This window comes from Microtus ochrogaster (genome assembly GCF_000317375.1).
Source record: "Microtus ochrogaster isolate Prairie Vole_2 chromosome 6 unlocalized genomic scaffold, MicOch1.0 chr6_random_2, whole genome shotgun sequence".
Taxonomy (NCBI): domain Eukaryota; kingdom Metazoa; phylum Chordata; class Mammalia; order Rodentia; family Cricetidae; genus Microtus; species Microtus ochrogaster.
The window spans coordinates 10,366,729-10,381,276 of record NW_004949095.1 but is presented as its reverse complement, the minus strand read 5'-3'; the positions used below and the strand labels follow the sequence as shown (position 1 = coordinate 10,381,276).

General features: G+C 42.6%; 2 protein-coding genes across 5 annotated transcripts in view; one reads left to right on the top strand and one right to left on the bottom strand.

Moving 5' to 3' along the window:
• Window positions 1-7,315, bottom strand: part of Ankrd45 (ankyrin repeat domain 45) — a 31,148-nt gene extending 23,833 nt beyond the window's left edge. For all 4 annotated transcript variants that reach the window (XR_003378409.1, XR_003378410.1, XM_005363952.3 and 1 more), the window contains exons 1-2: window positions 7,243-7,315; window positions 1,467-1,812 (exon numbers count right to left, since the gene is read on the bottom strand). Coding sequence is in view for 2 of the 4 variants with exons in the window: in XM_005363952.3 (XP_005364009.2) it covers window positions 1,467-1,791 (325 nt within the window). In the remaining 2 variants the exon portion in view is untranslated. The remainder of the gene's footprint in view (window positions 1-1,466; window positions 1,813-7,242) is intronic.
• A 6,638-nt stretch (window positions 7,316-13,953) lies between these two features.
• The window catches only part of Klhl20 (kelch like family member 20), a 46,527-nt gene continuing 45,932 nt past the window's right edge, over window positions 13,954-14,548 (top strand). Inside the window, exon 1 of the mRNA XM_005364013.3 lies at window positions 13,954-14,285. Coding sequence (XP_005364070.2) covers window positions 13,954-14,285 — 332 coding nt within the window. The remainder of the gene's footprint in view (window positions 14,286-14,548) is intronic.

Sequence of the window (14,548 nt, the reverse complement as noted above, 5' to 3'; positions counted from 1 at the left end):
AACTGCACTCATGTGCACATACCTACACACAGACAGACAGATATAGACAAAGACACACACACACACACAGTCACTGAAAAATAAAAATACACCTTTCTAAAAGGAGAAAATATAAAACTTAGCAATAGGAGAGGCTATCTTAGTTAGGGTCACTGCCTCTGTGATGAAACACCATGACCAAAGCAACTTGAGGAGGAAAAGGTTTATTTGGCTTACATTTTCATATCGTTGTTCATTATTGAAGGAATTCAGAACAGGAACTCAAACAGGACAGGAACTTGGAGGCAGGAGCTGATGCAGAGGCCATGGAGGAGTGCTGCTTACTGGCTTGTTCCTCATGGCTTTCTCAGCCTGCTTTCTTATAGAACCCAGAACCACCAGCCCAGGATGGCACCACCCACAACTAAGAAAATGCCTTACAGGCTTGCCTACAGCCTGGTGTTTTGGAGGCATTTTCTTAATAGAGGTTTCCTCCTCTCAGATTACTTTAGTGCATATCAAGTTGACATAAAGCTATCCAGCACATAGACACACAAAGAAAAAAATGTACCTCAAAACTATACAAATCTTCAAAGACAATATAACAGAAAATAGCAAAGGTTATGCAAAAAACAGAAAATAACTAACAAAATGACAAGAATAAATTGTTACATACTACTAATAATCTTTAATGCAAGTAACTTGTAGTCCCTAACTAAAAGATGTGGATAAAAAGACAGGGAAAGAAGAAACAATACCCATCTATATGCTTCTTGCAACAAACTCACCCTACTGATAATAAAACATATAGACTACATGATAAATTAAAAGATGGGAAAGAGATATTTCCTGCAAGTAGAAAAGGATACCAAGCAAAAGTAGTAATATTTAAATCAGATAAAAACCAGCTTTTAGCAGTCAACTTTAAATTATCATAATGATTATGAAAGGATTAATTTATAAAGAAAATAAGACTTATTTGGGCTCAATTCTGGAGGCTCTCTTCTAGTGTGCGATGAGGGGCTGATAAGATGGTTCAGCAGGTAAAGGGGCTTGTTACACAATCCTGACGACCTGAGTTCAATCCCTAGAACCCACATAAAGGTGAAAGGAGGGAACCAACTCCGCAATGCTGGGCTGAATCCAATAGGTGCACTGTGTGTGGCCTTGTGCATACTGAAAGTGCCCACTACCAACTGAGCCACTGACGATACTCTGACTGCTTAATCTTTTAGTGTAGGGAACTACACTAGTTGTTGGTTTTTTTTAACGTTATAACCAATCTTTCATTCGTGGCATAAACACAATGGGCCAATAAGTTTGGGCTTGATAAAAAAAATTAATTTAACTGTTTTCACTACAAAATTAAAAATGTCTTGAAATAGTTATATAAAGTATAAAGCAGGCACATCAAACTTATCTAGTCACAAAGACTGGGAGACACGTCCTCGGGTGGTCACAAGTGATACTGACGAAAGAAGAAATACCTCTAGCGGTTTTCTCGTTCAGATTCACCCCATACTTTGCCAAGGCTCTAACTACATCACTTTTCCCAGCCATGCAAGCTGCATACAGCAGGTTTCTCCCAACAATGTCTTCTTCCAGAAGCAGTTGCACAGCGTGCTCGTGGTGAGGGTGTTCGGGATCCTCGAAAATCTTCTGCAAACCTTCTACATCCCCTGTGAGAGCCGGCTGCAAGAGGGGGTTCTCTGGGCCTGTTTCATCTGCTTCTTGGAATTCTTCATAGTCTTGCTGGGAGGAAAATACTGACTTTTCTGAACCCTCTGATTCTAGAGCTCCTTCTGGCTCCATTCACTCCAGCAATACCTAGCACTGAGGGGAAGGGGAAGAAGGCAATTCAAACATATCAGTGTTTATATTTTTATATTTTTTAATTTATTGAAGACAGAGTCTCACTATGCAGTTCTGGCTGACCTGAACCTGCTCTGTAAGCCAGCTGGCTTTGAACACTCCAGATTCACCTACTTTCTTCCCAAGTGCTGAGATTAAAGGCTACTTATTTATCTTTAATCAGTTCACTGACAATATAAATGTAACAAAAATATGTACTTGAAAATAATTATGATCATAAAATAAGCTGCTTTAGCCGGGCATTGGTGGCACACGCCTGTAATCTCAGCACTCTGGAGGCAGAGACAGGCGGATCTCTGTGAGTTCGAGGCCAGCCTGGTCTATAAGAGCTAGTTCCAGGACAAGTTCCAAAGCTACAGAGAAACCCTGTCTCAAAAAAAAAAAAAAAAAGCTGCTTTAGCCATTTGATCAATAAAATCTGCAATGAGTAAACATGTGGCCTCAGTATGTGACAAAATACTAAGTATATAATATAAATAGTAAATTCAATAGGAACAGATCAAAATGAGCTAAATTCATTAGGAAAAAATCAAAAGAGAATTGTTAAATAAATTTATCTGCCTAAAAATGATTCTTGTTAGGGAGAATTAAGAAATACAGTTGGATCATTAGAGCCAAATTACGAAGACTTAAAAAAATTAGGCACTAGCTTTTAAAACAGAATCTATTCAAACAGAATTTATTAACTTATTATTTATTGAAAATTTATCAATGTTATTTAAACGTTTATATAAATTAAAAACACATTTGTTTTGTTGAGATGTTTTGTCTTGCCATGTAGCCCTGGATGGCCTGAAACTTGCTTTGTAGACCAGACTGGCCTGGAATTTGTGGTGATCCCCCTGCCTTTACATCCTTGGTGCTGGGATTACAGCTGTAGGCTACTATGCCCAGTTTTAAAAAAACAAGTTTGTCTTCTTTCCTCAACAATCTCCTCTACACACAGGAGAAAATATGGCATGAACAAAAATCTATGTTACAAAAAGTGACAAGCAGTAAGTGCCATAACATGAAATTCTATGGGACTCTAGAGAAGCCAAAATTAATTCCGGTCAATTAAGGAAATCTTAACAGGGCTCACTCTGATGGAATGTATATCAAACTGGAAATGACTCAGGGAAGAGTACCATGGTCCCCCATACACAACAAATGTTATGCCCTCACACCAAATGTTATGACATCACATCAAATATTATGACATTACTATGTACTCAGAACAGCTAAATCCTTAAGGGGAACATGGTGCCCAGGAACGGGAGAGATGACTCAGCAGGCAGGAGCGCTTATTGCTATTGCAGAGGCCCCGGGTTTGGTTCCCAGCAGCCACATGGCGGCTCACAAGCACTTCTACCTCTAGTTTCAGGTCTGCTCTGGGCTCCTACATATACCTGGCATATAAAAACTTATGCAGGCTCACATACACACATCTGAATAAAAATAATTTTATTTTTTTTTAAATAAAAAACTAAAGATAGCAGTTGAATAGGATGAGTTACAGCAGTACACCATGTGACCAGATTCTTCTGCTGTGGTTCACAGTACCCTGCTCCAGATGTCCATGCCTTGTGAATTCCATCACCTTTCGGCATGGGCTGCACATCGCTTCTAACGAAGGGACACAGCGGCAAGAATAGTATCCTAAGGGTGTGATGGATCCCAATAGACTGTGGCTCATATTTTCTTCCTGGCTCTTCTCACACAGCAGAGGGAGCAACCTTTCAAGAGCCTGAGGGCAAACTCTGGCAACAGCTAGCCAGAAGAGAGGCCCTTAGCCAAGAAGCCTATAAAGAGTTTAATTCTGACAAAAACATTTAATGCGCTTGAAAGCAGCCCTGTCTTAGGTGAACTTTACCTGGCCTGCAGCCTCCTGCGAGACACTGAAGTAAGGGCGCTAGTTAAACTGTACCCAGATTCCTGACACACAGAGACTGTGAGATAACCTGTGTGCTATTTTAAACACACCAAGCTTGGCTAATTTGTTCCTTAGTGCTAACTATAACAATGTGCATAACTCAACACTATTTTGTTGAGAAAGCAAATTCAATGGCACATATAGACCAGAGAGTATCTTTGCTAAGTCAAAAGCAATTAAAGGTAAATTAACTTTTTAAACATGCAAGAAGATGCAACTAATACTCAGTGATGGTTTGAAAGAGAGTGCCCCACCCCACCCCTGTCATACTCATATATTTGAATACTTGGTGCTGTTTGGGAAGGACAAACTTAGTGTTTGGGAAGGATACACCTACTTAGTAGTGTGACCTTGTTGGAGGAGGTGTGTCACTGAGGCTGTGAAATTTCAAAAACCTATGACGTTCCCTTTTGGCTCTCTTGGTTTCACATTAGTTTCTCAAAATGTGAGCTCTCAGCTACTGCTCCAACAGTATGCCTACCTGCCTGCTGCAACACTCCTGGCCATGGTAGTCATGAACTGTGACCCTCTGAGATTGGAAGCCCCACATAAGAGCATTCTTTTATAAGTTGCCTTGGTCATCACAGCCATAGGAAAGTAACTAAGAAACAACACGTTTTAAAACAAGAGAGGGCCGGCATGGTGGACTATTCCTGTAGTCCCAAGGAATTGAGAGAATGGGAGTGCAGATTGCAAAAGCAAGACTTTTATTTTTGCAAATAAAACAATTGCAAAACAGATAAAGACCCATAGGCCATAGTTTTCTGATCCTATTCTTGAGACAAAACAAATATATTTTCTTTGCTCACATGTATACTAATATATTACACAAACTTCATAAACTATACAGGCATGGAGAGGAGGGAGGGTAGTGCGCCTATAATGCAGAATGTCACTGTTTTAATCTTCTTTATTATTATGTATCAAAAAGAAAAGGAGGAGGAAAAAGAAGAGGAGGGGAAGAGGAGAGGAGAAGTGGAAGGAAAGAAAAACAAAGCTAGATTGATCACAAGGTTCAAGATGTTTACCAAAAGGTTCTTGGCAATAAAGAACGAGCAAGACTGTGTTACTGAGAAGAACCTAGAGAGCAAGCCCACAGAGCCTTTTCATAAATAAACAAACTGAGTGGGGCCATAGTGGTGCACACCTTTAATCCCAGCACTTGGGAGGCAGAGGCAGGTGGATCTCTATGAGTTTGAAGACAGCCTGGTGTACAAAGCGAGTTCCAGGACATCCAGGGCTGTCTCAAAAAACCAAATTAAAAAGAGAGAGAGAGAGAGAGAGAGAGAGAGAGAGAGAGAGAGAGAGAGAGAGAGAGAGAAGGAAGAAGAAGAAGAAGAGGAGGAGAAGAGAAGAGAAGAGAAAAAAAAAGAAATCAACCAGCTTAGTGAAAACCACTGAAAATGAGCACGCGGTACATGCACAGAGACAGGCGAAGGTTGCAGCGAGGAGTCTGAACTGGATTCTGTAGGCAATTGGCAGGTGACTGCTGAAGGAGCCAGCGCTGGGAACTAAGTGTATTTCAATCAAATTGATCTGACAAGCCTTGGTATGCATTAGACAAATCAGATTGGAGAGGCAAAAAGGAATGGCCAATTATACCATTATTGCAAAAGTTCAAACTAACGAGTGTAGCATGAATTCTAATTGGTACTACTAATAAAACCCAGAGTCAGATATAGGGGTTAATGCTGACAATCAGAGAAGCAGAGCGACCTGCACTAGAGAGTTCTTTTACCTCTACCAATGCTAAGACCGGAGGGGCGATCCTGTCCTCAGACTGCATCTCCTGACTGCATCTGTCTCCACCAAACCTCAGACTACCTTGAGCTCCTGTCTCTTCCTGCCTTATATTCCTCTCTCCACCCAGCCATATTACTCCTATCTCCACCTCCCTAGTGCTCGGATTAAAGGTGTATACCACCACTCCCTGGCCTCTAGTGGCTTAGCTCAGCACTCTGATCTTCAGGCAAGCTTTATTTGTTAAAACACAAACACAATATCACTAGTTAGACAGCTCTAACTAGTCCCTCATCTAAGTCAGGGCCCACTGAGTTTCTTCCATTTCAAGGCTTCCTCCAATCAGGGTACTTATGGATACGGGCAAGAAACAAGAAAACTAAATGAGGCCATTTCAGATTGTGATGTGATAATAAGCATGACGAAGAATCAGGGAAGGAAAGAGGAGAGAGAAGACTTAAAACAGGAGGGATAAGGAGAGGAGACTGACACAGGGCTGCAGAAGGTACCAGAAACGACAGCCTCAGGAAAATGGTACCTTCCAAGCAGGGGTCAAGGGTCAGATGGCACATTACTAGGCTTGTGTGGTCGACTGTTTGTGTACCACGTGGTTACTCCCTTTGTTGCAGGGGACCAATCACAGGTATCACACAAATAAATGGGTATGGCTGTGGCTAAAATATTTGCAAAATGGATATCGGCCCACAGGGCATAGTTTTCAGATCTCATTCTTAAGGAGACAAAACAAATTATGTTTTCTATGCCCAGATACATAATAATATGAAACACAAGCTTAGTCATAGAGAGGGGAGAGGAGACTGAGCCTATGAAGTCAGAATGTCGCTAATTTATTTCATCTTCACTTAATTGAATTTTCTAGAGTGATGCTATAACCTGCTCTGACTTACTAAATGGTTATGAAAGGTCTAAAAACTTCTCGACTACACAGCGGGAACATTTAGAGGCTGCAAAGTACCAAAAATAGGAAATTACACAAGTGTGGTTGACAGCCCACAGTCTAATCAGCAACGGCAGAGACAAAGGATGTAAGGGCTGTAGGCTGAGCTTATTCTAACTGTAAGGAGGATGCGCTGCAACAACAGATTGGGAGAAGGTTCCAGAAGGATTTTCTTAGAGGGATGATACTTCAGTATCAGGGTGGCAAGGCTTAATGGTGATGAGACTGGAATCCTACAAACAAAGGGTAGGGAGGCAGGTGAGGCTCCCAAAGTTATAGTGGAGTCGACCCCGAAGGCTTTTCTAGCCAACTGAATTATTTCTTCAGGGAAGAAAATAATAACAACAACAACAACAACAACAATAACAATAATAATAATAAAAATAAATAACTGTCTCTTAAGGATTCCTAAGTCCCAGCTCACAGAGGAGCTGGGTCCTTGCCCAGCGAAGTCAGCTCTGAATACCCAGAAATTCAAACAAGAGGGAAGGCTTGAGGATCCACTGACAGAAAGCCAGCCTTGGGTTATAACCAGGTCACATGAAAAGAGAACAGTGATTCCCTGAGTTCTCCCTTTCGCCCTCCAGCCCTGCCCTTCTGCAGCTTCGGGATGCTCAAAGCCGGGACAAGATGCGCAAGCCCGTGGGAGACACAGGCTGAGGACGCCTTGGTTGACGCCCACACCGGCAGTCCCTACCACACGTAGGGATGATGTGGGTGTATCTTGCCCCATCGCCCCGGATCGCCCACCCAGGACCTCAGCGCCTGGACTCCTACTCACCTCTCCCAGGGCCCAGGCTTCCGCGGTTACCATGGCGACGGCGCACTTTGCGCAGCCGCACCTCACCCAGCGCCTAGGTTCCAGCTGTGCGAGAAGATCAGGGCTGCACGCAAAGGCACGGGACGCTGGAGGGGGAGAAGCTTAGAGGAATTCTCCCCCGAGTGACGAAAATTTGCGTTCCGTGGTGGCGTGCAGATGTTTTATTTTGTAAAAATATTCTGTAATCGGTCTGTTTTGAACAATTTTAGTTTAAAAAACTAAATTTTATTTAGTAATAAAAAACAAAGTATGTTTGTTGATGGCTCGTTTTGGTCCCCTCTTTTGCCTTTAAATGGATTTCTTTTTGAAAATATGAGGATGAATCCTATTTTAAAAAAGCAACTAAATACCTTGCCTAATTTCCGAGTTATTTGGGGAGTTTATAAAGTTAGTGTTACCTTGACTGTCTCCTGACAACTCACAAATGCCAACTGGGTAGAAGCAGAAGGAACTTGGAAGCTAGATGTGTTAGATTCTTTCTTATTCAGAAATTTAAAATTCAAAACAGCCCTGGAGGTGGGGATGGCCAGGGGAAAACTGAAGGAAAAACCTGCGGAGAAGTTGCCACCTTACTTGTTGAGCAGTACATGTGTTCACGTGATTTGGCAGAGAGAAAACCAGGAAGTCTTTGTTCTGAAGTCAAGTGTGAAGGGAAACATCATTTCTGTTTCTACAGTGAAATTGTTAAAGAGGAGGTGATAGTTCAGAAGAGCTCGGCATTTGAGCTGAAGATGGACACCTCTTAAAGCCAATGTTTGAAGGCTGAAAAAACGTCTTAGTGGTTAGTTGAGAGCACACACTCTGGCAGTTCAGTTCTGGAATCCACACCAGGCAGCTTAGTACACCCTCAAACTCCAGATGTAGGGAGCTGACACTCCTCTGACCTCTTTAGGCAAATATACATATACACATATATGCACATACACAAGGATAGATGATAGATAGATAGATAGATAGATAGATAGATAGATGATAGATAGATAGATAGATAGATAGATAGGTAGATAGATAATGTGGTACACACCTTTAATCCCAGCACTCAGGAGACAGGCAGATGCAGGCAGATCTCTGTGATTTTGAAGCCAGCCTGGTCTACAGAGCAAGTTCCAGGACACCAGGGCTGTTATACAGAGAAACCCTGGCTCAAAAATACATACATACATACATACATAACATGATGCTCAATGAAGTTAATATATTTTTTATCTTCTTGTTTTTACAACCCAACCGAAGCTTCCCTTCCCTCCCCTCTTCCCAGTGCTTCTCACTTTTACACACACACACACACACACACACACACACACACACACACACCATCCACTCCTCCTCCACTGTTTCTCTTCAGATATAGGCGGGCATCCCGTGGATATCACGGTTATATCAAGCTGCAATGAGACCAGGCGCCCCCTCCTCCACCAATATTGGATGAGGCAATCCAGCAGGAGAAACAGGTTCCAAGAACAGGTATCAGAGTCTGAGACGTCCCCTGCCCTCACTGCTAGGAGTCTCTCAAGAAGACCAAGCTACACAACTGTAATATATATACAGATGGCCTAGGTCAGTCCCATGCAGGCTCTCTGGTTATTGGTTCAGTCTCTGTGAGCCCTTATGAGCCCAGGTCAGTTGATTCTGTGGGTTTTCTTGTGGTGTCCTTGACACCACTGGGTTCTATAATCCTTCTTCCCTCCTCTGTTTCAGGGTTCCCCATGCTCCACCTAATGATTGGCTGTGGGTCTCTGCATCTGCTTCCATCAGCTGCTGGGTGAAGCCTCTCTGATCATCAGCTGGGCTAGGCACCAGTCTATGAGTATAGCAGAATATCTTTAGGAATCATTTCATTGACCTTTCTTTTCTTTTTCACTCTGTTATTCCTATTGGTTCTATCTGGGGGTATCCCACCTCTGTGTCCTGGCCCTCAGTGGGGAACTCCATCTCAGGATATGGGTCTTCAACTGTGCCAGTTATCAGCTGGTCACCCCCACAATTTCTATGCCATCTTTACCCCATTCGATATGAGTGCACTGCTCCACTTCTTTCTGAAATGAGTTCCATGGGAAGAAGTGATTCCAGGAGGAATACTATGATAGACGGTGAGGTTTGGCAGCAGCATTGCATCCAGGAAAGGTCAATTCATACCTAGACTAAGTATCCATTCAAGTAACTTAGATCTCCATGCTTGTACTATGAGCACTTTACCCACTCACCCATCTCCCTGCTATCTAATCCTTAAAAAAAACATTCAGCTGTGGTCAATGAAGGGACTCTGGCCAGCTCTAGCAAGGCAAACGTGGCTCTGACAGCCTCACCCTTCTCCCCCATTCCCTCTGTCTTGCTTTTAAACCATTTGGATTTCTAAAACCAGCCATCAAGGTCTATATCCTTATTTGACCATTTCCTCCTCCTGGGGCTGACTACTAAGGTCTAGTTGTCAAAGTATTGAAGTCCAGCCATCAAAATCCCTCTTTGGCTCACATAATTAACACACTTAATTAAAATTAAACACCTCATCCTAATATGGGGGTTTCCCCCTTTTTTAACCTTTATAAACCATGCTTCTATAGGCCATGTCTGTCTCTCTTTATCCAGAAGCCATTCTTTTATCTCCCTCTTCCTTGTTCCCGTTCCCTCTTCCCTCATCTTCTAACTCTTATCGTCTTATTCCCGGCCCTTTGACTCTCTAGGGCAAATAAATTTCCTTTGTGCTGAGAACTTTGTCTTGGGATGTCCTGAGCTGATCCTGATCCCTTCAGTCAAAGAGGTATTTTTCCACTCAAGAAATGCATCGGTATTTTCTTACTTGTATATTGTATATTCTAAATACATTTGACTTTTGTAGGGTATAATAACCTAGCCTAGTCATGCCAATTTGAGGCCACTAAAGTTTCATTGTAACCTGTTGGGCAACAGTTTCATGAGCGATTGAAACATTCCATCCTACAGGGAAGCTCCTCAAGCGTAAACAGCCCAAAAATAGCTTCAGGAAGTCCGTGAAACTGACCAGATTCACTAGTCCCCTCCCTGCCTGAAGAAGGGGGAAGAAAACTGAGCTGCAAAGAAGACTCTTGCATGAGCCCAGATGCCAAGAAGATTTAGACAACTAGCTAAGTTACAAAGAAGATTCTCAGAGGAGAAAAGCTACAAAAAAAGTTTTTCCGAACCAGATAGATGCCTTGAAGAGATTTAGACCAACTGAGGCTCCTCGAAAGGACACCCTCTGTTGAACGGGAGAGGGCCTGCTTTTGGTCCTGGCCACCCAGCTAGCTTACACCTGAAATAATCACACAGAAACTGTATTAATTAAAACACTGGCCATTAGCTCTAGCCTCCTATTGGCTAACTCTCACATCTTGATCTAACCCATTTCTATTAATCTTTGTTCACCACGAGGTCGTGGCTTACTGGGAAAGATTCAGCTCTATATTGGCTCTCTCTGACTCTGCCTTCTTCCTCTCAGAATTCAGTTCTGTCTCCCTGCCTAAGTTCTGCCCTACCACCAGGCCCAAAGCAGTTTCTTTATTAACCAATGAAAGCAACACAAATAGCAGAAGAACCTCCTACACCAACCCTCCATCCTGTTGAGCTGCCCACAGGCTCTGCAGTGTACTCCAGGTTCCCAGCTCTGTGAGCTGTCACTCATGCTGGTGATGCAGCTGTCTTTGAGTCGTTTCTGCTCCTGTAAGTAACCCCCTACTCATATGCTGTAAGTAATTCAATAAAACTCATTGGTTCATCAAGGTGGACTTTGGTGATACCCGTACTATGGTCTGTAATGGGCTCCCTTCTAGGTGAGTAGACGTGTGTTCCATCACCCCTGAAAAAGTTTTGTTACATAGCACAACATCAGAACTTCCAATAGGACTTTGCTGGGGGTTGAACCCATAACTCCATGCATACAAGGTGAACACTTTAAAAACTGAGTTATATCCTCAACCTCTAAAAATAACCCTCTACTCAGAACATTGTAACATGAACATGTTTCATTCAGAACATGAAACATCATATAGGTAAGAAAACTGAGGTTATGATAAAGGGTTTGCTTGAGATAATGAGATCAGCACCAGGACCCAGGTCTTCTGTTTCCCCATCATAGGGCTCTCTGTGTTGTTATGACAAAATATCTATGCCTAAGGACTTTATAAAGAAAAGAAAAATTTGCTGAGCTCATTCATCTTTGGTTGGAGTGACCAAACAACATTGCATCTCATGCTGGAAAAACACAGCCCACTCTCTTAATATATTTTAATACATCACAATAGCAGAAAAGGATATGACTAAGATATCAATTACAGGGTCAAACAATGTTGAAGAGTATCTTAAGTGCTGCTAACCATACTTCCCCTATCACTGAGACCAGATTTGGGTTCCCTATTAGTTATTTTGTTAGCATCCTGTATGTCATTTTCAGTTATACCACTATTGTAACTAAACAATCATGTAATTTGTGGTTTAACTTTATAATGTCTGTCTGTTCCCGCCACAGCAGCAGCCTGCCTCTGCTGCCGTAGTTACATCATCATCACCTGTTGCCAGGTGCCTTTCCATCATCAGCTGTGTGACATGTACAACCCTTAAAAGTGCCCGCCAGGTACAGCTCTCTCTTTGCCTCTTCTTTCCTCTCTTGCCTTTCATGTCTCTTGCTCCCCTTCTCTATTCTCTGCCTCTCTGTCTGTCTGTCTGTCTGTCTGTCTGACTGCTTGCCTGCCTCCTCTTTCACGTCACCACTCCAACATGGCCTTTCACTCTCTCCCTCCCCCAATAAATGTCTTGCATTAACTCTATTGCACATGCCATGTTTGCTTAGCAGCATACCTTGGCAGGGCCTGCCAAGAAGTACCCACTTCACCTTTCTTTTTTATTTATCTTTACAGTGTCTATTTCTTCAAGAATGAGTACTTGACAAAACAAGAATCTTTGTTTTGTCTTGTTTACACCTAAACCTTGGGATCTATGTAGTTCATACATGACAAACAAGATATTATTTCTAATTGAAAGTCTAAAAGTTAAACTCATTGGTCTCTAAAGTATTAACTGTTACCACTGTCTCACATACTGTAAAACCAATTTTTAAGTATATTTTCAACTAGAAATTCATGATCCCCAAAGATGAAGACCTAGTGGGATTGTAGGAGTTCTATAATAATTGGAAATGCCAGGTTTTGATTATGCTTATTTCTATGTATAGTTTGATAGGTCTTGACATAAACAGGAACTGAACTGCTCCCCTTTGACTAGGGAAGTAGAAGCATAAACCAGATTGAATCATAGTTGAAGAATGAATCATAGATTGTCAAGAATAGAAACTATTTTTTTCCCTGGCCATAGACTAAAATTCCATCTTTAGTTACTAGCATTGCCTAGTGGTTTTTATACCTCGTTATCGAAAGTTATAGCTATAAAATTATAATTCATATTTTGGGAGACTCTAAGGGTCACTTGGAAGATGCCTTTTAGGCAATTCACACAAAAGAAACCTTACTGCCAGCTGCACATATAAAATGACGTTTTAATTGATCAGAGAAATGTACATCCAATCCATTTGATAGCCACCAGATTGGCAAAACAAACAACGTAAGTCCAGACTGTAACCCTGACATGCTGTGTATTCCAAAAGGGTGCTTTGCAGGTGCCCTTGCAAGTTATATAATGCTTTGGTGCCATCAGCAAAATAAGAATGATGGTCATAAATCCTTCAATATTGAAGACCAATCATCTCCAACTACAAGTTTATTAATAAAAGATATATTTCCTCTCAAAAACAACTGCAGCGTCTGTAGATTTCATGTAAAGATCAGTTAAAATATTTAGTTACGTCTACTATAGTTTTCAACAAATCAGCAACAGTCTTTTACTGATATACTTAAAATTGTAACCCTCACTTTCTAACTATTTCGTTGGTTGCTTTCTAAATATATTGTAAAAACAAGACGACCAATTATTGAGGAAAATTTTGGAACAAAATACAAAAAGCATTTTTCCTCTTAGGATTAAAGTGAGTTCACCAAAGAAGCATCTAAATTAAGGAAAAAGGACGCCATCAGAATCTTGGATTAAACTCCAATATCTTGAAACTGTGCTGAGGAAAAACCAGAGGGTAAAGTACCTGTGATAGCGTCCTCAGACTTGCACATAGTAGGGGACTGACAGAAACTAGTCAACTCCTTGTGTGCATGTGGTAATTCAATCCACAATCATGGACATTTGTATCCCCCCCCCCCCCAAAAAAAAAAGGCGGAGGTGGGGGAACGCAGCAGCTACAAGCAAATCAAAACTCCTAGCTTCCGGCAACTATTTTCATCTTTATATTGCTTTTGCTATGAAACATGTCAGGGGATGGTGAAGAAGAAAGATGTTTTTAAATACATCAATAAATTATCAGGACACACGCTAACGGTTCCAGTACTGGGAAACACACAGCGAGCGGCGCAGCTATTTCCGGACCCAGAACGGAACCACTTGCCCGAACATGGGCAGTTTGGCGGGAAGGATTTAGGGACAGGACCACTTCCGGCTTCTGGATAGGGGCGGGGTGCGGAGAAGGAAATTGCTGCGGGAGCCGCATCCTCCCTGCGCTAGCGGCGCCAGAGGTGGAGACAGAGAGGGCGGAGGAGGCAGCGAAAGGTGCCGCAGAGAAAAAAGTGTCAAAGCCAGTAAGTCAGAGCCTTAGAGCAGGGGATGGAGAGCAGGGCTCCAGGTCTCGCTCCGCAGATCTGTGATCTCAACTTGCCGAACTGCCCAGTGGGGTTAGGGCAGCTCTTTGTAGGTCGCCTGTCAGTCTGTGCCGAAAAGAGACTATTGAGGCGCCTGGGTCGGGCCTTGCGGGGCGCCAGACTGCGCTACTTGCCGGTGTCTTGCCGCCAGGGGAAACCTGTGCTGTGCTGTCTGGGGACGCTAGGGCTCCGCATCCTGGACAGCTTCACTTGGGATTCTGAGGGAATGAGCACTAATGCCTCCCATTTTACCTTTGGAAGCCAGCGAGATCCTGGTGGTGAACAGTATTTCGGGAAGTAAGACGATTGCTTGGGAGAGCGTTAGTCTGGCGCTGTACTTTCCCTGCCCTTGTTCAAGCTGTCCGCGCTGGTTGGAAACTGAATTGTTTTTAAAAGCAAATGCCTCGGCCTGCCCCCTGTCACTTCAGAACAAGTTAACCTTCAGATCCAGTGTTCCTATCCGACTCATTAAATTAGTACCGCTCTGGGTATTTAGTGTTTGCTTTGCAAATACACTTGAAGGCGAAGTTTGAGAGAGGGAGGGAGGGAGGGAGGGAGGG